Below are 23,716 nucleotides of genomic sequence, written 5' to 3' on the forward strand. Positions count from 1 at the left end.
CTCTTTGTCACAGCACCTTTCTCTCAGAAGTTACCAGACTTGTGAGGCTTGGGAGCCAGACTCCAAAGGCTTTTCCCCCTTTGCTTTATATTAGATATTAAATATTTGATGTCAAATTACTGTAGAAAGCCTGTGAGAATTTGGAGAAATGATTATCAGTTTCCATTTTCTGTGAGAGGAAAGTGATTCTGAGCCCGTGTCAAAAGCCATCTGGGATCTTGGCGGCAAATGGGCATCTCCAGCTCTTGCAGCCGTCTCTCAAGAGGATGCAGAGCCTGTGCTGGTCCTGCTGCAAGCTTCTGCTCCTCTGCCATCCCAGGCACCCTGCTGCAAGTTATGTGGCCCAGCCCAAGGACCTGTGTGACTCCAGACCCCCTATCACCACACAGCCAATACTGCTGCGGGCTGCTGTTGTTATGAGGGCATTGGTGAAATACCACCTTGTCTTCCTGTGGCTTCCTGACTGTGACTCACCTGCACCATGGTTTGTGATGCACATTATCAAGTCATTTACTATTATTGCTGGGCTACATCTGCTTTTGGGTAAGAGAGTTCTTTAGTTGCATTATTTTTTTCTAAATATATGCAGAGTAAGCAGGGGCAGTGTAGTGACACAGCAGCTTCAGCAGTTAATATTGCTTAATTTGATCTATGAAATCCACAGAAGGCCCAAGTGTGGACATTGTGGAAAGGGTGCATGTTAAGTGGGGAGCATGGCATGTTATCTAACTGGATGGCTGACTTTTGTCCCTAAAGAGCTGAGGAGAATCCACTGTCGTTTAACTGAGACATAAAATGACTTCAGAGCCTCAGCTGAGTGATGTAATGGCTATTGTGTTCAGTCTCTTGTAACCCTGTGAGCTGAATCTCTTGTTTTAAATTAGAGCGTTACTTCAAAAACGTTATTACATGAACAAAGTGAAATAGTTCTCTATTGTAATAACTGTTCCACAATAGAACAAAACAGCCCAACAAAAACCCTTTTTTTGCATAAGTGGTAGTACAACCTAAAGCAGTAACATTCATGTATTGAATGCTTGAGTCTATGAAAGGCAAGACTAATTATAATAATAATTTGAAACTTTATCCAAGGCAGTTCTCATCTAAGGCAGCTCATCTCTACAGGACAGTTTGAATACTCAAATACTTTCATTAGAAATGCTTGAAAAATCAGATTTTTATTTTTTCCTAAGAAGTCCTGCTTTTAAAAAGGGTTTTCAGTCTGACTTAGAAATTTGAGAATTCTAAAAAGTAAAGTTTTAAAAAAACTTATTTCAACTGCAACTTCTTAGTATTGCATAACACCTATTTTTAGTGATTTTAATAATATTTATTGCAATAGCTGGCTTCTGTGCTATTTTTGTATTTTAGTAATAGTACTAGGTCCTTTTGTTTTTATGTGTTGAGTGCTGTTACAGAAAAATAATGGGGAATTATTATAAAATTAAAAGGAAATCAGACTTGACAATTTTAACAGGGATCTTTAAAGACTGAAAAACCTGTAGGTAGCTATTTTTCTTAAAGCTTCTGAGATTCTAATATCATTTAACAGAAAGCAGCACTTCAGCTAAATAACATTTCCATAAGAAAAGTTCCGGCTGGTTCTGCTGACCTCTTAACATCCTCTATGCAATGGAAATAAAAGAGAAGAAAAGCTACAAAGTGATTTCTTTAACTATTTGCCAATGCCTGTGAGATCCAGCCTCCACTTTGTGGCTGTAATTTGTAGTGAACTTGGTGAAAATCCTTGCAGTTGTGCATCTGGCTGAAGAAGTTGGTGGGGGCTGGAACTTCCCCCGGACATCTCTCTGATGCCTTGATGGGGCTGCCTGAAAACAGAGGCTAGACAAAATTAAGAGAATAAAAGCAGGTATTTATTGAAGGGCCTTCAAGGTACACTTTGGGCAGTCAAAAGCCTTCAAAGAGGCTATACCCAAAATGGATGACAGGGTCATGGGTTTTTCACACTTTTGTAATTTTGGTCCATTTAATATTGGGGTTAATTCTCCAATTACAATTTCAGGTAATGAAGTCATTACCCCAAGTTTGTTCCCCCCTTTAGAGGCTTTGTGTACATATTTCGGGGCCTGAGACAGTAAGGTGTCCTTGAAGTCCAGGCCTAGAGAGGATTTGTTTTGTCTGACCAGAATGGGAGAACAGGAGCTAATAGTCTATATGGAGTCATAGAGATGCACACTAAAACATTACAGGATATGAAAAATATAAAAGCTAAAATCCTAATAAAAGCTAAATACCTCTGTGTGTACTTATTCAGAGCTTATGGTGGTGGATAATGACTTGATTCTGGGATTAGCCTATGATAAAATGTTTGACCCATCTCCTTTTTCCCCCTAAATCACTGTGGTGTTAAAAAGAAAAAAAAAAAGAAAAAGCAAGTCTTCATGTGGCACAGAACAAGTGCATCATCTGTGCTTTTGAAATCAGTGGGAGGTGGAGCCATGAGTCAATCTATACAACTCTTCTTCTCTGCCACAGCTGCTTGGAAAATACTGTGGTCCAGGAGCACCTACCAGCTGGGAGACACACAGACTGGAGTGTTACTGTGGTGCTTTTTATGAAACAAAGATACTGATGGCATCGTCAGCCTGTTCACCTTTGGTAAGAGAAGATCAGTGGTGGGGCAGAAGAATCTCTTTGGCTTGATTTGAGATTCATCAAAAGGAAATGCTTGGGAAAAACGGATCCTTAAATTTCAAATGTGTCTACAGTAGGCAGATGTATTAGTAAAAGAAGCAGGTAGATGGTCTTGGTGAGATGGATATATCTCATCATGTAGAGGAGAAACGGGAGAAGTGCTAGGGTCTCCTGATACTGCTGTGGTGAATCTGAGTAGAAACTGAAAATGACTGACTGCTGGGTTTCATCACTGGCCCCTCTTTTGGCTCTTTGTCCCCAGGATTGGTTCATCCAAGCAAACCTGCACAGGAAGATTGGAATCAGGAGGAGGGATCATGAAAGACCGTGCAGCGCTGAAGATGAGGTACTGTATAGAAGGCAGTTTTTGGATTGCAAGGAGAGAGCTGCAGGGCATAAAGGATGGCATTGTTACCTGCAGTCTTTGTCAGCCTTTCCAGTCTCTCCCCAAGCTTAACTGTTACTGTGAGAAGTGACATTTATTAACAGTTAGTTAAGTGAATATTTGCTTCTTCTGTGAGTGTGCTCTCTAGAGTGCAAAGCATTCACTGTGACTTAGGGGTTGGGAAGATGATGAACTTGTGGTTTAAATGCTAGGCAAGGAACTGGGAGAGCTGGATTTTAGTCTTGGTTTACTGTGGTATGATTATATGATGGTAGTCATACCTCATAACACCCAAGGCTTAGTTCTTATATTGTTTTTCCTTTACTTTATGGAGGCAGATCAGCAAATAAAATGGCTTACTCCAATGTCTGCCACTTCTGAACACTGATTTTTATGAAGATGAACTGGTTTTGGAAAGTACTGAATATGGTACATACAAGATACGTTACAAATTAATCAGTTTTATGAGTAATGGCTGGTTGAAAAGATATGTAGTAACTTAAAAATGAAAATAGTATGATATGTTTTTTCTCCCCTGGGTTTTCTCAATCTGTTTCCTAGCTGTATTCAGTGCAAAAATATGAAGCTAACTCTTTCTTAGATCTGGGAGACCAGTGAATTAACTAACTGCTAGCACTATGGAATAATAATTGTGTTTGTGTCTGTATAGTTGCTTAGTACTTAAGCCGTCTCATGAATAAGTTTTCTCCAAACTCATGGATATAGATGAGGATGAAAAATTAATCCTCTGTATTTGGGATGAAATGTTGAGCTTGCAGCAATTAGGATCATGTTCTTCTTTCATTCTCCATCTCCAGAAACACTGCTGTCAAAAATTGTGCTGAGGTTGATGGGCTTCTTTCAGACCTTCTGGTTTTGTTCAAAGGACACTTTCTGAGAGAAAAGTGTTGAGTTGAGAATCTTTTCAGTAGGCTGTAAATAACATTTGGCTTGGTGACTTACTGATTTCTAGATGTTCAGTCTGCTTCTGTCTGTCAGGACAGTGGTGTATCAAAATAAGAGGTACACAAGCAGGTCCTAAGCAGGCAGTTTCTCAGAAATCATGATTCTTTGGAGATTTAATTGCTTTTTTCAATTTAATTAATGGAGATACTGCTTCTGCATGTATTATTTTACTTTTGATGCTCTTCAACACTGTCTTGTTTTTCCTGTAACCAAGTGTAGGGTTGCATGTAGCTGTGATGGGGAGTGGAGTGAGAGCAGAAAAAATGGAGAGAGTTGTGGAGCCTTCAAGCTATTCCCCTGTAGAACCCTACACTGTGGGATGTCAATATTGCTATGCCTCAGTGCTTCTCCTTGGTAGATCAATCAGGTCAGCCTAGGTTTGTCCTGATTAAGCCAAGACATTCTGAATCACCTGTTTGTGCCTTTGTGCCTTTGTTTTTTGTGTATGTGCATTCACATACAATTATAGCTTTTCTTGCTTATTAGTGTTTAATTACATAATCCAACACACTGCCAGTTTTACTTTGTGTTCTCAGCTTTCCATTTTCTTACATTGTTTAGAGCTTTATTTAGTGATTCCTGCTTTCTTCACTCCTGGTTCTTTTAAAAACCCTGGTTTATACACATATATCCATTCTGCTTGCTGTGTTAATGAGGTTTCATTTTGATTAATGTAGACCCTAGTTATGAATGACAGGTCATCTTTATGCAATGTCAAATCACAAGAAAGTATTTACTCTCAGAAAACATCTCAGTTAAAATGAAAGCATATTCACTGTGTTAATGACAGAATGCCCTTTGTGGTGTTATAGGATAAGCCATGTTATTTATATCTGAGTTAATTGCTAATAATTAAGGTATTTTTCCCATTATTCTGCAGCCAGAAGTACCTCAGTTGTGCTGGCTTTCTGTAAAAATTATAAGCATGAGAAATCTCCGCAAAGCGGATCTGTGTAAGTATCACTGCTGGCATATTTATAGCTTAGCAAGAAAATTACTGTCACCTGATTTTATTACTCTTGTACACCTGTTGCTTGGATTACAGTAATATTTCAGGAGGTTTTGGGTGAAGAAGTTGTATTTATTTTAATTTTCATTTAAATTCAAAATAACTTAGAAAACACTTAAAACCAGAAAGGAAATAGACTAGAAATTCTTTGTTGGAGAAGAAGTTATCCTTCCCTTTATCAGCTGCTCTGTCGTATTTCCCTTTCTTCTAATTCTTCAGTGCCTCTTTTTCCAGGTTGCCCAATTCCCTTCTGAAAGGAGCATCTTTGTGAAAGATACAGGAAAAATCAGTAGTTGCTTTGGATGTTGCTGTGTTTGTGTCTTCATTGTTCTGTCAGTGTGGATGACTTGTGCATTACAATTAGATGTAAAACTAAAATTTCCATTTAATTTTAAAAAGTGGCATTTCAATAAGTGAAGTAGTATATGAATTTTTTTGGAAACTGCCAAATATTTGAAAACAGGTGTTAAAAAATCACAAGAGCCAGAGTACTTAGTTCAAATAAAATACTGTTGAAATAAAATACTTTGGCTCTTGTTATCATACGGAATTAGTGGCTTAAAATTGACTTTGTTTGAAACAGATATAAATCTAAATAGAAAAGTTAAATAACTCTAAGCTCAGAATATTTTCCTTTGGGTTTAATGAAATATTTAGGACTCCTCAGAGGTTAAGCTTTTCTTTCCCTGACTGGGCAAAAGAAATAATAACAAAGTTCTGCTGTACTAATCATGCAACTTGTTAACACAGGGAGCCAGACTGATTGCTATGTCAAGCTGTGGCTGCCAACAGCTTCATGTCAGGAAGCCCAGACAAGAACTGTACGCAACTGCAGAAACCCTGTCTGGAATGAAACTTTCCACTTCGTGATACAGAGTGAAGTAAAGGTGGGATCTGCTGCTGGGACAGTGAGCAGGTGCTTGCTAAAGAGGGCATCTTCACCTGCTGTGTGCAGGCTCTTTATGAGACCCTTGAGGCTCACACAGACCTTGAACTCAGTTAACATGACTGAAAGAAATAGTTTAAACTCAGAAGGTAGTGGAGTATCTGGAATTAGGTTGAATGCTTCTTCCTGTCCCAGAACAGTTGTAAAAAACTGTTAAAATGTTTATAGAGTTAGCAGAAATAGATGAGCAGTCAGAGTGCAAGTGATACCAAGTCTAGACTCTGAGTCAACTTCTCATGGTTTAATAGCGCTGCATCTTCTCATGCTTCCATGGGCAATCTGAGCCCTGAGGAACTGTGAGGGGAATTGCTATAATTCAGATCTGGTTAAGAGTTTGGTAGTGTGCTTTAACTTCCGTTTGTAAAGGGCTAAGAATTTCCCCTTTATTATTGCTTTTTGATGAAATGCCAAAATTTCTCAAGGTAGTAATTTTGAATCCACAAATGATCTGAGGAATAGCATGTGTAACTCTGCTCTGCCTGGTGCATGTTACCATCATACATGTCACTTATATTTCCTCTTCTCTGGAGCTCTTTTTGGCTGCCAAATGTGATGATTTACCTCTGTTAGGGTTAGTCCCTGGCTCTGCAGTCTGAGCCACACGGGCTGTGAGCTGAGCTCCATGCTGTCACAGGAGTCTGTCCACATGAACAACATGAGGGCTGAATGTTGGCTCTTGCTGGACCTTCCTTTTGGGCTCAGTAGTGCCAGAATGTGTCATTTACATCCTTCTCTGCCTCTCTCAGAACATCCTGGAGCTGACAGTCTGTGATGAGGATACTTTTACACCAGATGACCAGCTTATGACTGTTCGCTTTGATGTGGCTAAAATCCAACCTGGAGAAAAAGTTCGCCTGCATTTTGAGTTGAATCCAGAGGTGAGTGGATAGAAAAAATAATACTCTTGTTTAGAATTTTGTCTCAAGTTACTACCTTTATTAAACATTTAATTGGTGTCACACAGAAACTTTGTTAAAAAAGATGTTACTAAAAAAAGTTAAATGCTTGGGTTTTAGGAGAAGGATCACAAACATCCCCTGTTGTGACTAGAATTAGATGCAAAATGCTTCTCCTATTCTTAATTTTTTTTTCTTTTTTTTTTAAATTTCAAAAATATATTTTGAAAAATCAGAGAATAAGAGTCAAAAATTAAGAAGCTGATGTTTAGGGGGTCTCATCACTTTTGTAGGAGACTGGCAGAGCAGGGGTGGGAACAACCCTGTTCCCCTTTCCAGGCAGTTGCCCTTACCCTTTGGCAAGTAGCTCATAGGGGTATCTCCTCTCAGCTTTACCAGGGATTTTGGCCAGTTATTTCAGATAATGTGCTTTCTTAATGAAGTATTTCATTCTTGTAATAATATATTAGGGTTTTTTCCTCCTCTAATAAACAACTTGAAGAAAAAAAAATCTCAGCAAGTCTGCTTATGCTCCTTCATTACAGCATTACAAATTTATTTTAGAGGGGTTGAGCCAGCACAGAAGGGGCAGGCCTTGACGAATATCATCAGTATTTTATTTTTTTCTAATTGACTGTATGACCTAAGAGTTTTATTTGCTGCATGTGTCTCAAAGAATATTGTATTTGGTTGTATTAAAGAGGAGATAAAGAGTATCTTATGAAACACTGAGTGGATGAAGTTGCTGAGAGGAGAGGTAGAGAAAACGCACTCGTCTTCAAAGAGAGCAGAATATGTACTCAGATTACTTTCTGCAAAATGTAACACCACCTCTGTTTGGAGGGTGTAGTGACAGAACTTCAGGGCTTTTTCACTCTTCTGCCAAGGGCTTCAATCTTCAGTTCCCGGGAACTGATGTGCTCCGTTTATTTCTATATCACTGTGTCAGACAGGCTCTTTGGGAAACACTCTTGTCTGTTTTTCATATTATTACTGCTTTGGAGAGTGTTTATTAGCTACTCTTTTAGAAGGCCAATCCTTACTAAGGACTGCTTTCTAAACCTGTTCCAGCTGGCTACAGCCTTCCTCAGAAAAAGCCTCATGTGACTGAGATAATTCCAGGTGTGATTCAAACCCTGAGTTTGCTCTGAGGCATGTGCAGAGCTGTCTTAGCCTATTAGCAAGGTGGAAGTGGTGGAGGTCAGACTAGGTGAGCTGTTTCTCAGGAACATCCTGGTCAAGATGCCCTTCTTTGGTTTGTGACAAATTAGGCACCCATGAGGCATCGCAGATTATGGTCTGTACATGGATTTTTAGAAGACGTAAGGGTTGGGTTTTTTTTTTTTTTTTGAAAGTTATTTAGTAATGCAACAGCCTGGGCAATGTTAATAATAGGCTGTAGAGCCACCTCTGCCCATAATGATTTCTTTAATCTACCAAGGTATCTCAGAAGGAGGGCTGAGGAGGTCAGATGGGTGATGTCAGAGCAGCAGGATAGCTTTGCCTCCTGCTCTCTGTGGCGTAACAAGTATTTCCATTGCTATGCTCTGGGTTTTTCACCCACAAATATGTGAGCGGGACTTAAATATAATTTGTGTGAGTGTAAAACAGCATAAGAAGGATGGGAACATAAGGCAAGCACAATTAGGCAGATGCTATGAGCCAGGTTGTTCTGAACCTTGTTTCTGCTATTCTTTGGACAAAGGTGGAATAGACCATCAGATAGGGTGGATAGTACAGTCTGGGCACAATCAGATATTTGATACAGTCTGTCTTGCATCTTGTGAGGTGACTGCTTTCTAAAATCTGTGCCTCAGCCTTCTATTACAATCTTATAACCATTGTAATTCTCATGAAATAGAGACTTTGGGAGAAATTAGCAAGCAGAACTACCTACTGCTGGGTTACATGCCACAGATGCAGCTGTAAGAGAAGCCATCAGAGATGTCTTATTTACTGATATGAACTATGAAATACAAAATTGCTCTTTACTTTTACTGTAAAGATAAGTTTACCATGGCAGCTGCATTGTCAGATTTGGCATGTTTTTCAAAGTCATTTCACAAAGTTAAAGTGTGATGTGCAGCCAGACAGAAGTGATATTTTTCAGTGAATGTTAGTTATTCCGAATATGAAAGAAAAAGTATTTCATCACTTGGCCGAAAGAGATTTGTATCATCCAATAACTAGTGTTTTCCTCCCTGTGGTCGATTCAGAAGATCTCTTTGATATAGTTTTTTAGTGTGGTATTTCCTGGATTAGCTGTATCCCGCAGAGCAGCAAGTGGCTGAAGCAATACAGTTATTCAGTCTCTTTTATATGTTGGTTTGCTACTCTGTTGCTGTTCTCATTCTTATACTTTTCCTGTCTCTCTTCCTCTTGATTTGTCTCTCCTGAGCTCTTTCCGTGATTTCCCTTCACAGCTTCAGTCTTCTCTCTTCTTCCCTTCACCCTGGCAGTTTTTATTTTCCAAGTTTGTCCCTCGTCCCACCCTTTTTTAATGTTTAATCATTTTACTTTGAAAGTTCTTTTGTTTTAACCAAGGCATACTCCCTATTTATTCACTGTACTAGGTCCATTCATTCTTAAGTATGTTCTCCTACGTCATTCACCTGCTAGTCTTCCCTTCCTCAGCATCGATTGGCCCATGTCTTATCCTACTAATAAATAAATAATAGGACCCTTGCTCCCTATTCTGTGATACTTAATCTTCTCTTTCTTGGTGGGGACAGCTGGTTTGTAAACAGCAGAGCAGTGGAGAGGTGAAATCAAAGGGTGGCCACAGAAAACTGTATCCATTCATATTATGATGTAGAGGGTGTGGGAACAGAGAGCATTTTAAAAAAATTGTCAGAATTGTATCAGAGGAAAATGTTTTTTCATTCATAAGTTAAAAGTAAATCCTATTTTCAGAATCAGGAAGAACTAGAAGTGGAATTTCTGCTGGAAAACATGTAAGTAAAGCCTAAATGTTAAAGAGGTTCTCATCAGAAAACTGTATTTTAGAGGGAGTGGTAATGCAGCATTGGAGAAGTGGCTCCATGTACCTGCTTTCAGATGCCCCACCTCAACATCTTCTCCATTGTTGCTTTTCTCGCCTGAATTTGAGTGATAGTCTCACTGTTTATGGCTGAGAATGGGCGTTTATTTGTGATTCAGCCTAAGAGAGATGATACTCATCAGGAGCAATAAGAAAGAAGGAGAATCCTTGGGAAGGTGTGGGACTGTGATCTGGCAGAGGATGCAAGACAGAGGGGAAAGATAGAAGTGCTGATGGTACTTGTCAGCTAGAAAAACTGAGCTCAGAGAACTATTTGCTTTTGGAGGTTTATTGCTTATATATGCACTTTTAAATAAACCTTTTTGGTTTTGCTTTTCAGACCAGGTGTATCTGAGAAGATAATTACTAATGGCGTACTAGTGGTAATTATAATTTTTTTATATGCCAATCTTACAGTAAGGCAAAACTGAAGGATGTGGTTGGAAGACAGGGAGAAAAATTTCTTGTGTTAACTGTTGGGGACTGAATGGTATTTAAATGTAATGACAGATCCCCAGTTATTCTGGTGTTCTTGACCACAGTATTATTCACAAGATTTGTACAAGATAATCAGCTTCTACAAATTCTTCGTGCCCACAGACCATCATGGCCAAGCATGGTGTTTCTACAGGACCCCTACAACCTCAGTGATAATCCTGAACTGTTTCTGTGACCAGTGATTTTACTGCTTCTCTCTTCCAGTCTCGTGAAGTTTCCTGTTTGGAAGTACATGTGAATGAAACAAAAATGAAGAGTTCTCACAAAAGTGAGTTTACTGATTTAAATTGTTTGTCACTGCTTTTTTGTGCTATGGGAAATGCAGCTGAATCTGGATAAATATTTGGTCTGTTTTAGTCTATCAGGGCTGCTTGGGGTTTGAAGGGTTTCCTGAATTACCTACTTGCTGATAGTGAGAATCCTCAGAAGAAGGCTTGACTGTGTAGCTTCTCAACTGTGAAGGTGGCTGGGAGACTTGGAAACATCACTGCAGTGTGATGGAACTGAAGTACCTTTAGCTCTGTTTTCTGGTGAAAACAGAAAGTAAAAGAATGGAGACATAACTCTCAGGAGGAGAAAGACTTCAGTGAAAGCTCAGGGGATGTGAATGCCGCTAGCGGCATCCACTGCTGTAACACACACTCTCTGTCACCAGGCAGGGTGTCACAAATGGTTTAGGTCACTTAAAGAATCCCTGGCAAAGACATCAGCAAATGCAGGTTTAATATAAATTTGTAAAAGTGTGACAAAGTTTGATGGCAAGGTTCTATCTGTTATTTACTTCATACCTGAAACATACAAAGAAAAATCAGATTAGAATCAATCTAGAATTGTTTATGTGGAGACTGGGGATGCAAAAAGATAAAGATGGAAAAGGAAAGGGTACCAGGAGTGGAGGAGATCCTCACACTGAGCTGTGAGTTTCAGGGTGGACCCTCTTGCCAAACTTAGCCTCAGACTTGATCGTTTGTCTAAAGGATTCAGAACCACTTAATCATCATGTAATTTAACATTTACAAAGCAATTCAGTGGGATTTCCTATAAGCACAACGATAAGTAACTTAATTAGGGATGTAAGACGGTCACATTCATACTACACCTGCTATGGGGTATTCAAATCAATTCCCACATGCTTTCACACAAAGAATTATGCACAAAGGTGCCTGCAAAAAATTCCCCTCAGTTTAATTCCCCTTAATTTAAGTTGGTGAAATACTCACAACAGATGCCTTTGCATTTCTCAATGGATGAAGGGTTGAGCCTCGAGGAGTCAGGGATGGCAGTCCAGACTCTGCCACTGGCTTTTGGGATCAGTTCTCTGAGTATCACAAGCTTGAGAGCTGGTCAGTTCTGAGGCCCTCCAGTCCAGGGGAGCTCAAAGGGCCAGGTACTGCACACTAGTCACAGGGGAAGAAAAACACTGTGGTCCAAATTAACCTTAGTTAAGGCTGCTGGGCTTAACTTGGGGCACTTTTATTTGCTAATTTCAGGGCTAGGTGCAGTTAACCTCTCCCTGCGGTTTGCTTTTGTTCTTAGGGAGAGATTTCACATTCACAATGAAAGGATCTTATGAAGAAATCCAGGATATTTCCAAAGGTCCTCACTCCAGACCAGGAAGCAGTGAAACCACCAGGTTCCACTATATCAAGCACAGTCAACCCAGACTGCTCATGACTCTGCCAAAGGAGCATTTTTTCTGTTGTGTATGTTTTGCTTATGGATAATGATAACACCTAACATAAATTTTGGGAGAAGAATCATGAGTTAACCCTTATCTGGTGTTTTTGTGTCTAGGGTTTATAAATAATATTCTCCTTATAACATTTTCCCCCTCTTTAAATCAGCATGGCTCAGGTAGGAGGGAAATGGATGTGAGTAATCCCCTGGCTGTGCCTCTCCATTCTCTGGACTTGGGAAAGAAAGTGACAGTGATGAGAGTGAGTATCCTTTGACAGTATTTGGAATTCTTTCAACAAGGTAAACTGTATGTATGTGATATCTGGTCATGTATTAATTTCGTTACTAAAAATGCATTAGTGAGTTATTTGTATGCTTAGCTCTGCCTACATTTAGAAACATAACTATGATTTGGGGGAAAATAGGATATTCAGAATTTCTGGCTGCTTTAAAAGTAGTTTAAAAGCAGGATGTTAGTGAGGATTGTGTGCTGAAGGCCTGAGAAGAGACCAAAAATTTATCATTAGACTATATATGTGAATAATTGCTAGTACTGTAGAACTTGCTTTTACAAAATTTCAATTCTATTTAAAATTTATGGTGTTTTCATTCTTGATTTCCAGGGGGAATCTTATGAAGTTTCTGTGAATGAGGAAAATAGGTAAATCTTTTATTGCTTTTGAATAATTACTTGGGCCACCTCCTTTCATAGTATCACCTTTAGATGAGAGGAAGCTACATCTTAAAGTAGATAATTTCAAAACAGATAATAAAGATGACTAAAATATGGGGAAGGGTTAATAAAATGCTTTAAAGTTTTTAAAGCTTTTAAATTGGTTTGTAAGAATTTAGAATGGAATAGGTGGTAGCTAGTTATGGGGTATAAACCATCACAATGTTTTTCCTACTGTTGACACTTTGTAATTTTGATACTTAAACATCCCTGTCTTGTAACGTTTATCTAGAATACATGCACGTTTATGTGTACCACATTTCTAATATGTTTCTAGCACTGTTATGAATTTACAAGACATCTACAGGTCATTTTTCAAAGAAACGTATGGGCAGTAATTAATTTATTGACTGGCTTGCAGAGATTTTCTGAAGGGCAACATTACCCCCTGTTGATGAGTTAGCTTCATTGCAAGCCTTAGTTTCAGGTGAATGATAAATCAGAGGTTTTTACTGAATGATATTCAGAGGAGAGACTGAGAGCTTTTTTTTTTTTTTCCCTTTCTCTTCTGAAAAAAACCTCTGAAACAGGAGCCCTGTGGGAAAAAAAAGGTTACAGAATGAATCATGCACATGATTTTTGTAATAGTGTGCAGAAGGCATAAATTTAAGAGACACCTCACTCAAATAGAGCACAAATTCTTTGTAAAGATAAGCCTAACTCGGTATTAGGGTCCTTTTAACTAAAGTGTGTTAAGTTTAAATAAGTACTTAAGCCCCCTTTGTGCTTCAGGCAACAAACGCATAGCAAGAGAATGTGAAGAGGTGTCCAAATACCAGAGTTCAATGTGAAACAGCTTGAATCCAGCTTGTTTGCTTGTTTTAAACAAGCAGAATATTTTATTTATGTAACTTCCTTATCGTTGTGTGAAATTGTTCAGGACATAATTCTGGTCTAAAATCTCTACAGGAAGGCACAAACACAGGGTCTGGGATGTGCATACACCTGCTTTCAATTGCGTGGGGGGACTTTCATGTATATGGAAGCATCGTTACTTTAAACTGGTTTACTGTTGTTGGTTTTGCTGAATGTCTCCAGCAGAAATGGCTACAGGCAATGCTTTGTCCTGTTCTTATCCTCCAGTTGCAAGAATTTAGATTTGCGGTTGGGGTTTGATCTGTGTGCAGAGGAAAAGGATTTCATCGGTAAAAGGAAGAAGGTGGTTGCTGCTGCTCTGAAAAATATTCTTCATCTAGATGAAGACCTGCAGGAGGATGAGGTATGTGGGACAGCATCTTGGGAACTTGAAGTATTATGACCCACTTTGGGACAAGCGGCTGTGATGTACTTGCATGACTGCCCATATAGCTCTTCCACATATTCTAGACTAAATTGTATAGGCCAGGTTGTCATTTGCACCTAAGACCATATCCAAGTTTTTGGCACAGAGGATGAAAGAGGAACTGTCAGTAGGTCAGTTATAGCTCCTTTATTCTCTGCCAACCTCTGTCCTCACTCAGGGGCACCTAAAAGCTGTATTTGCTGACGAGCTGGTGTGTGTATAACCAAGCCTGGTGAAATCTGATGGCTCAGACTGAGACCATTTCTCCTCTTTGTCACCTCTTCTCTGCTACCACAAGGCTCACAGAGAAGGCTGCAACTCTCCCACAGCACACTGGTACAGTAGCATCTGTCTTGTGTGTTTTTTGGTGTTACCTCTTGCTTCCTCCTCTCCTGGGGATCCCTGAACTCAGAGGTAGCTGCTCCATTACTGGTGGACAATAATCTGTTATGGGGCTGTGGTGCTTGGAGCAAGAGTCTGGGACAATGTGCCTGTGTGGTGTTTCCTCCACTGCTCTGTTCAGATCCCGTGTGCGCAGGACAGCCTTTGTCAACCAAATTAAAGTGCTCATGAACTTAAATAGCAAGTAGAATAGGACTTGCTGTTATTAAATGAGAATAAAAGGGTTTTGAGCCATATTAATAAAAAAAACCCCCGAAGCAGATGGTAAAATACAGTGAAGACAAGATTAAAGGTAATGGCATCATATATTCCTAAAACTGATTATTTGTTGTATCAGTTTTTAAGTGCTGCCTATACATAAAAGGGAGGATGTAACAGGATTGCTGCATCCCTGAAGAGCGTAAAACCAAATTATATATAGCACTGATATCAGGGAAGGTAGAGGTAATCTGGGTTAGAAAGAGGGTGTTAAAATAGATCTATAATGCTGGGCATCATCTGTCTGGGAAATGGAAAGTCTTGTATATATACATAGAGGAAGAAAAATTATGCAGGCAGGTTTTGTGCTGCTCTTCCGACCTTATACTCAGAACTTTAAAATGTGTTCTGAAGGAGACAGCTGAGGAAAAATTAAATACATTGAGAAAATCTGAAAATACGTTTTCACATACAAGAACTGTACTTACAGCTCCTGACTTTCCAAAGCATCACTGATCAGGAAAATGCTTTTGGTGTACACTAAATTCCACCAAAGTTTACACAACTCAAACACACACCTAGGCACTGCCCGAAGAGGGTGAATTAATCAAAACCTACCTGAATCAGGTGTTGCTGTTACTTTTTGCTGCATTGCCATCACTCATATGTTTCTTCTGGTGATGAGTGGAGTGACTCTGTGCCTTTGTGCGTTGAGCAGGTGCCAGTGGTGGCAGTCGTGACTGCAGCAGGGGGAGTGCGGTCCATGACGGCTATGTTTGGCAGTCTTCTGGCTCTCCAGGAGCTGGGTGTTTTGGACTGTGTGTCATACATCAGTGGCTTATCTGCCACAACATGGTAAGGAGAGTTGGGCTTGTGCTTGCCATTTGTGTTAGCAAAGTGATAACCTGGTGAACAATTTTGCCTTACTGATGAATTTACTCAGCTTGATGCTGGCACTTGGCTTCCTTTTGGCGCTTGTTTCGTGGGACCACTCAGTGCTGTCCTCCTAGAAGAAACAAATCTAATGGGAATTACAGTATTTCTATAACTGCACTGAAGTGTTTACAGAAACAAAAAGAAAAGAGCACAAGCTGGGATGGTTTGCCTTGGTGACTTGTTATCTAGTTGCATGCAACACTTCAAAAGTCCTCTTGTAATATTTTTCTGGCTCAACTCTTACACATCTTTGAAAAACAGACTTTAAAAGAACAGCCCTGAGAAACACAAAATGTCATTCATGCACTCAGTGGTGACTGCCTTGCACAAACCAGGAGGGGTCAAGGGATTTAAAACATTTTTCCTCTGAAGGGCTGCTCTAAAAGTATGTGAGAGAGAACAAGTGGGGTGGGGATGAGAGGGGATGACTGGAGTCTGCTTGAGCTCTGGGAACTGACAGCTCAAGCCTGCCCTTCTGTATGCCAGGAGTCTGAGGTGACCCACCTGCTGCACGCCCAAGGAGGGGGCTCTTGCACTTGCCAGGGCAATATTTGCTGCTAAACTCCAGCTTAACATTTCACGCAAGGTCTGACCCACCTGAGGGAACTGGCCTCAGACAGAAGCTGTGGCTTGGACAAATGGTAATTCTAGTAAAAGCTTGAGTTAAGTTATCAGTGTTGCTTTATTACTCTTCTGATTCTGAGAAAAAACAATTTAGGATGATTTTGAATGTATCTGTGCAGGGAAAAAAGAAAAATCATTATGAAGTCTAAATTCTGCCTCAGCTTTGAAATGCTCTTCCAAGGTAAAAGTTGGAGGGCAAGAACCTCATGTAGCCTGAAACAAAACACTTATGTGTGTTACAAGCCAAATGAATTGTCATGGGCCCTGTGGTGAACCACGGTATCTTTGTTTTATCCAGGACCATGTCAAAGTTATATGAAGATGCAAATTGGTCACAAAAGGATCTCAGTGGGCCAATTGGTGATATCAGGAAACACGTGACCAAGAGCAAGCTGTGCTGTTTCTCTTTGGATCATATGAAATACTATGAAAATAAGCTTTGTGAGAGAAAGCAAGAGGGGCACAAGGTGTCCTTTACAGATTTATGGGGACTCTTCATTGATTGTATGCTACATGATCAGGTATTTTATATTCTCTCTCTCTCTCTCTTATTTCAGAGGATTTCTAACTTCCCATGTCTAAGGTTGTGGATTCAGTTAGAGAAAAGACTCTCAAAACATCTGAAGAACTTATTGTTTGGCTTTTTAGAACAAAGGTAACAAAGTAACCCTAAAATGTAAGCATCTGGAGGAGATGTCTGAGCATGTAAAAATTCAAGATGTTAAGGAAACCAATTTTCCATCTTTAATTTTGGGTCAGGTGATCATTCTAGTAACACACAGAGGAGACAAGGCTCTGACAGAGCTAAGTTCAGGCATAGCAATATACACCCATAAGCTGTGTTAAAGGAAGTGGATCTGGGCTGACTTTTCTCTGCAGCATCTCCAAGACAGCTAAATATCTTTCTTTCCTTAAAGCAAGTCATATCCCTGTGACTGTACAAACACTTTTCTTGCATTTTTGCCATGTCCCCCACGCCAAAACTCTCATAAGCACAATGCCTTGGCGAGGGCTCATGGCAGATAACACATGAACACATTTGTGTGACCAAACTACTGAAGCACACAGAACAAAACCTGCTGAGGTTTAGCAGATACTTCATTGATAGTTCATGTTTAGATACTGTAATAACTCCATACATCATGTTCATCTTTTAACAATGACTTCTGCTCTTTGTAAACAGGAGAGTACTCACAAACTCTCGGATCAGCAACTAGCAGTTAAGCAGGGGCAGAATCCACTCCCTATATACCTGTCCCTCAATGTCAAGGATGATTTCAGCACTTTGGATTTTAAAGGTACAGATTATCATATACCCTCCTATAACCTGAAGAGTCTCCTTTTAAGGCTGATTTATTGCCAAAACTCTTTACTGTAAGTCCAAGCCAATAAATCTTTTAATTGATTTCTTTTCTCCTGTTTTCATATCTGCTTTCTGATTTGGATGAAAAACATGCGTCCTAATACTATGGAACTACCAGTGCTGTAGATACTGCTCGGTGGGGGGATGGAGATGTCTTTTGCTGGCAGCTTTTAGAGCCACTACTTTTCTCACTCATCCCCACCTACTCCCCACAGCCCCTTTCAGCTGCTGGGTCTTCTGCCCAGGAAGCAGTAGTCCAAGAGAGCTGTGAAGAGTGGGGAGGAAGGCAAGGAAGGGAGGAGAAAGGAAAAGATGGAGAGGGGTGTGAGCAGGAGTCAGCTCCCTGCAGCCAGAGAGGGATCTGAGATGGGGCAGTGCCCTGTGCCATGATCAGCGACCTTGATCACTATTCCCATAGTGTTTCCAGCATAAATGAAGCAGGATGTCCTGCAACTGAACCCGGTCATCTGCTCCTAGGCACAGTTGCAAGGTTTCTGTGTGGGGAGGGTGTTTGTTTGGGTTTTTTATCCTCTTGGCAGTGATTATGAGAGTTTTAAGAACGAATAGTAGCTGGTGTCATTGCTGACTCAGGGGAACTAAAAATGCCACACTATGTGCAGGGCCTTTGCAATCAGTGGACTTTCAGCTCCAGGTTTGGCTTCTTAGTGCAGAAATGGACCTGAATCCCAAGATGAATGGATTTTGGTGGAGGAGATGAATTTGGCTTTTGCATTCATGTATGCTGAAGGGCACCTGTTTGTTTCAAAACATGGTGATTTGAACTGGCTGTCACCACCATGGTGAAGCTGTAGGCCTTGTTTTTCCAGCTTCTGATTCTCTAAGCTGATTTTTACATGTGTTTGGGTAGTTGCAATAAACCCACTTTGATGCCTTATTTGCAGAGTGGGTGGAGTTCACACCTTACGAGGTGGGTCTCCTGAAATATGGGGCCTTTGTTCGTTCAGAGGATTTTGGTAGTGAGTTCTTCATGGGTCACCGGATGAAGAAGATCCCAGAATCCCACATCTGCTTCTTGGAAGGTAATTCATTATTGCAAGAAAACGTGACCTTAAGAGCTGGCTACACAGAGGTGCTCTGCAAGTTGGAATACTAGTACACCACAGAATGTATCTGATGCAATTTCAATCTCAAACAAACCAGCCAAAAGTGACAAAAGAGGAAACGAATTCTTGAGACAAATGTGACTAATTTGCTGAATGTGTTAGGTTAGACCTAAATAGAACACCCCCCCCCACACACACACACCCCCACACAAACTGATCATCTGAAGTATTTAAACTCACAGCTTGACTTTTATAGACAGCCAAGATTCAGAAATGGCCTGATTGTAAGCCAGATATCGTGTGGAATGGCATGGCATTTGATATTTATATGAAAATTCATAATATTTCATAACTAAAACAGAGACTGGATCCAAGTATGTTGCCATAGCTGTGCTCTAAAAATTCAAACTAATATTAAGTATGGCACCTTTTCTTTTTTTCTACACTTTCAAGGCACATGGAGCAATATATTTTCCCAGAGTTTTATGGATGCTGTCTACCTCTCAGGTCATTCAGAACACTTCTGGCACAGATGGACTCGAGACACTGAGCGTGACATTGGTTAGTTCTTTAGATTACTTTTCTCTTGCATCTGCATTTTCTTCACACCTCTCTGAAATGTGAAACATGACATTTGGTAAAGGGCTTGTTTTTGTGTCCTATTTCTGGCTTAGGGGACACCAAGCCCTTGAGAGTGAAGGAAAAGCTAGAGACAAACAGTTGTGCTGTAAAACAGGAAAAAACATTGTGCTGCTCATTGTGCTGCTCACTGTGCGACAGCCCTGGGGAGTTTTGTTAGTCATGAGAGGGTTACCAGAGCCCTTTGGGGAGGGAGAGGCCAGACAGAGAACAACAAGGTGATGGTGTGATGCTGAAACCCACTGCCCAGAACACTCTGCATGCACTCAGTCACAGATGGGGTTGGAGGCCACAGTGATTTGGTTGTTATTGTTATCAGAGAAACACTCTGACCAAATGCAGACATATACCCTCTTCTTGTTCTTCCTGCAGGGGACCATCCTGCTCTGCCCAAGAAGCCTCATGAACAGACAACCTGCTTATCCATTCCCAAAGGTTACCTTTCCAAAAGTCTTCGAGAGATGTTGACTGGACGGCCAGTGGTTTCAACTTACCATAATTTTCTCAAGGGCTTGCAGCTACATAACAAATATTTGGACAATGAGAGCTTTTGCATATGGAAAGGTAATTGTAAATTGCTTTAGATATATCTTTGAAGGAGATTCGGGTGCTGATACTTGCTGAGGACAAGTATTTGATAAGTTTTATCATAAAAGCAAAATTTGACTAATACTATCTGATTAACGTGTTTGTGGAATGGGTTTTGCCAAGCCCCAGATGATTTACTCATGGTCTCAATTCTGTCTTGGAGAAAGCACAGCAGCCTTGCTTAAATTCTTTTCTTTCTAGGAAAATCCATAAAAGAGTGATTTGAAACTTCGATGGAAATTAAATATCCACAAATTTACACGTGTTGAAAAAGCAGAGTAATTTATCACTTTGGATGAAGCTGAGTTTCAGAACTGCTCCCTCTTACTGATCTCAGAGTTGATCTGTAGATACTAAAATTGTGTCAAAGACAAATACTTAACTGTGGGCTTTGTGTCAAGCACTAATATACATCATCTGTCTTTTCTTTCTCCTCTTGTTGCGCTAATTCTGAAAAAAATTGACTTGATCCTGCAGTAATTAATAATAAAAGTTTTTTCCTTTCAGACACAGTGCTGGATTCTTCTCCCAACCAGCTGAATGAAATGAGTGACTATCTCAAGCTGATAGATACAGCTTTCTTCATCAACACCAGCTGCCCACCCATTCTGAGGCCAGAGAGGAAAGTGGATGTCATTCTCCATTTAAATTACAGTGGAGGATCACAGACTCTGGTGATGTTTTGAAGAAGTGATTCTTTATCTGTATGACTCCAGCAGCTGAATTGCCACCACAGCTGTCTGTCTCTCTCTCTCTTTTTTTCTTTCTCTCCAGAAAATGGTCTGGTTTTTATTAAGTTAAATGATTGTATCAATGGTACTATTCAATGCTGTGACCATGATGTCACTGCCTTCATCAGGGCTGTTTCAGTGTCTGTCTGGGACAGGCATATGAGCACAGACATATAGAAGATGTCCTGTTCTATGTATCTGTCATCCTGCTACCAAGATCCTCAACAGTTAGTTAAATAACTTTTACAATGTAATTAGTACATGACACATAATTTTGAAATTTTTGGAATGAAAAGTTTTGTTTTTACATTTGACTCTTGGTGTTGGCATGAGTTTTAGTCAGGATTTTTTTTATGCATTTGAAGAAGCCTTGAGGGGCTCATATGATTGAAATTAATGTAATTTATTTGTAAGAGGACATGAAGGCATAGACAGATGCACTGAATGCAAATATTTAAGAACCTTTGATCTGAGAAGCCACACATAATCAAAGTTTCCTTATCCAAATCCTCTACTGTGCCCACTAAATCACAAAAATTATCTGAATGTCATATAAATTTCAGTAAATAGAAACCTTGCTTTAAAAATACAGTGTTAGCAAATCAACCAAATTTCTGTTGCCCAAGATATATCAAAATTAAGATGGTATGTTTGTTCCAGTGCATAGTTAGCATTATTTATAAACATATTAATCAATCTCAGATTGTCTACTGCAGCAAAACATTATGGGGCTTGGTGGTCTCATTTCAACCTCTCTTTGTGTTGCATCTCTCCTCTCTGTTGAGCCAGCCACTGGACCTATTCTCAGAGTACTGTTTGGAGCATGGGATCCCATTCCCCAGCACAGAGCTGAGCCAGGAAGACCGGGAACACCTGAAGGAGTGCTACGTGTTTGAGGATAGCTTAGAGGCACCAATCTTGGCTTATTTTCCACTGGTGTGTGATACCTTCCAAAAATACAAGGCACCGAGTAAGTTGACAGCATTAATAATTTTTTGAGATTGTCTCATCCAGTTTATCCATAGAATTTGTTCCTCTTCCAAAACAAGACACTGGCAAGCTTCTGAGTTGGCTAAGTTATTATATTCCCAGTCCTGTAGTGATGCGTTTAGTATTGGCCAGCTAATCAGGGATTGGAATGAAGGGGTTTAAAAATAAAAGCATGAGTAGCTGTACCTTGAGGGAAACTCCCTCTGGCACTTAAAACAGGTCATGTACCTTTGCTAATAAAGGAGAGGAGACAGCTACTAAGTTATATCCACTGGTAGCTAACACTGTCACCTAACAGTCTCATAAGGAGATATAATGTTTACTTGGTTAACAAATCTAGAATTCTTCAATTACTTTTTTTACATGAAAAAAAATTGAGAATAGAATGTGCTGAAAACATATAATGAAGCAAAGGCTCTGCCAGGGTAACAAGGCTGATTGAGACCTGTAATTTTTAACAAGTTGCCAGATTGTTTTCTTTAGTTCAGCAATAGAAGAAATGCTTGTTTCACCAGAAAAAAACCCCTACTTGGCAAATTGAGTTTCAGTTTACAAATACTTTTACATGCATCAACTCCAATTTTCTTATTGCTAATTTTGTATGATCCAGGAAACTTTCCTCAAAAAAAGAACAAAAATCCATGAACCATCTTATTGGAAAAGACCTCATGCTGTCCATTATCTTATTTGTTCTGCTGCACATGCTTAAAATCTCAGCCGCCTGATAGAGAGGATTCCCAATCCAGGAGCTCTCTGGTGTAATTTTCTAGCAGCTGGTAGATAAGGAGCTGTCATCTCAGAACTCAACTGAAAAGTTAAACGTACAAAATTCAAAATCTTAAAAAATGAAATATTCTGATGCACAACCTTAATTTAGAGAGGAAAGCATTTTGCATGGAAAGTTGTTCTGCCAGTCAATTCTGGACTGCAGCCAAGCAGCGAACTAGTGGATTTTATTAGTGCAGCTGACATAGTTACTATACAGTAATTAAATCTTGAACCATTTTCAGGGGATAATTCATCTCCTTGTATCTGTAACTGTGTATTTTGCACTGCAGTCTTCCACCTCAATCCCATTGCTGTGCTTCGTTCTGATTTCAGATGTGGAGCGTGGTCCCACAGAGATGGAGCAGGGAAGAGTAGACGTGTCCACCTGTGCTGCTCCCTATGGCACTGGCCTGCTTACATACACTGAAGAGAATTTCAACAAACTCCTTAACCTGTGCAGCTACAACATCCTGAATAATAAACATTTAATTCTTCAGGCTTTGCGAACTGCAGTGGAACGAAAGAAGCGACTTAAAAAGTATTCATCACCTAATTCAAGTAAACACTCTTAAAGCAAGTGATTTGAAAAATCTCATCAGAAGGAGATACACAAATGCTTTGGTACTGGACTAATAAATATTCACCTGCTGCAAGCTCACAGATGTTTGTGATGGCAACAGAATTTGTGATACCAACTCCTTTGACTTCTGTAAGAGTGAGATGGTCGGTGTGTAGCTGCTGCTACAATTTTATTCCCCCTGCCATCCAAATAACCGACAGGGTAGTGTTCATGAGATTCTCACACTTGTCTTAGAAAAATGGTTGCTTAAGAAAGTGTATTTAACTGGTCATTTTTAGATCTTGTTTTCTTATTGTTGTATGCAACAATATACATGCAGAGTAGTAGCTACTGTTCAGATACCAAGTACTCATGCATAATCTTATTAAAAATAAGAATTTTAGAGTTGAAGTAATTGAAGTATGGGGGTTTTATTAAGTCCTATGGACTCATCTCAGCTAGTGAGTTTGGGAAAAAGTTACTCTTCCTTCTGATACCGAGAAATCAAATATCGAGGGAACAATGAGCTTTGTTAATAACCTTTGAGGACGGATGAAAGAAAAGCTGTCATTTCAACTGTGGAAGACGAAAACTGGAAGGAAACTCTGCTTTCAAGAGTGCAGGTGACTGGAATGATAATGCAGGAGATAACATTATCTGGTGTTACCTCTAAGACAGTCCTTTTCTGTGCATCGGTTCATTTAACAGGAGATAACACCAGCAGTATCTGTCAAACTGCTGCAATATGAATCAAACCAGTAAGTCAC

The 23,716-nt window shown here is 39.8% G+C and overlaps 1 protein-coding gene across 3 annotated transcripts; it reads left to right on the forward strand.

Annotated features, from left to right (window-relative positions):
• The first annotated feature begins 2,470 nt into the window (after window positions 1-2,470).
• LOC116445231 (cytosolic phospholipase A2 epsilon-like) lies at window positions 2,471-23,360 on the forward strand. 3 transcript variants are annotated; one of them, XM_032111624.1, is made up of 21 exons: window positions 2,471-2,619; window positions 2,918-3,001; window positions 4,887-4,959; window positions 5,766-5,902; window positions 6,708-6,839; window positions 9,771-9,811; window positions 10,238-10,280; window positions 10,600-10,663; window positions 11,932-12,098; window positions 12,240-12,332; window positions 12,696-12,733; window positions 13,889-14,024; window positions 15,406-15,542; window positions 16,546-16,768; window positions 17,431-17,545; window positions 18,513-18,650; window positions 19,128-19,235; window positions 19,686-19,877; window positions 20,409-20,575; window positions 21,422-21,602; window positions 22,724-23,360. In XM_032111624.1, the coding sequence occupies exons 1-21, from the start codon at window positions 2,593-2,595 to the stop codon at window positions 22,960-22,962; spliced, it is 2,535 nt and encodes an 844-aa protein (XP_031967515.1). In that variant the 5' UTR covers window positions 2,471-2,592; the 3' UTR covers window positions 22,963-23,360. The 3 variants fall into 3 exon arrangements, with proteins under 3 accessions (XP_031967515.1, XP_031967516.1, XP_031967517.1); XM_032111625.1 differs by lacking the exons at window positions 9,771-9,811; window positions 10,238-10,280; XM_032111626.1 differs by lacking the exons at window positions 2,471-2,619; window positions 2,918-3,001; window positions 4,887-4,959 and having other exon boundaries at window positions 5,852-5,931.
• Window positions 23,361-23,716: the final 356 nt, after the last annotated feature.

Source organism: Corvus moneduloides, chromosome 6 (assembly GCF_009650955.1).
Source record: "Corvus moneduloides isolate bCorMon1 chromosome 6, bCorMon1.pri, whole genome shotgun sequence".
In the NCBI taxonomy this organism is placed as follows: domain Eukaryota; kingdom Metazoa; phylum Chordata; class Aves; order Passeriformes; family Corvidae; genus Corvus; species Corvus moneduloides.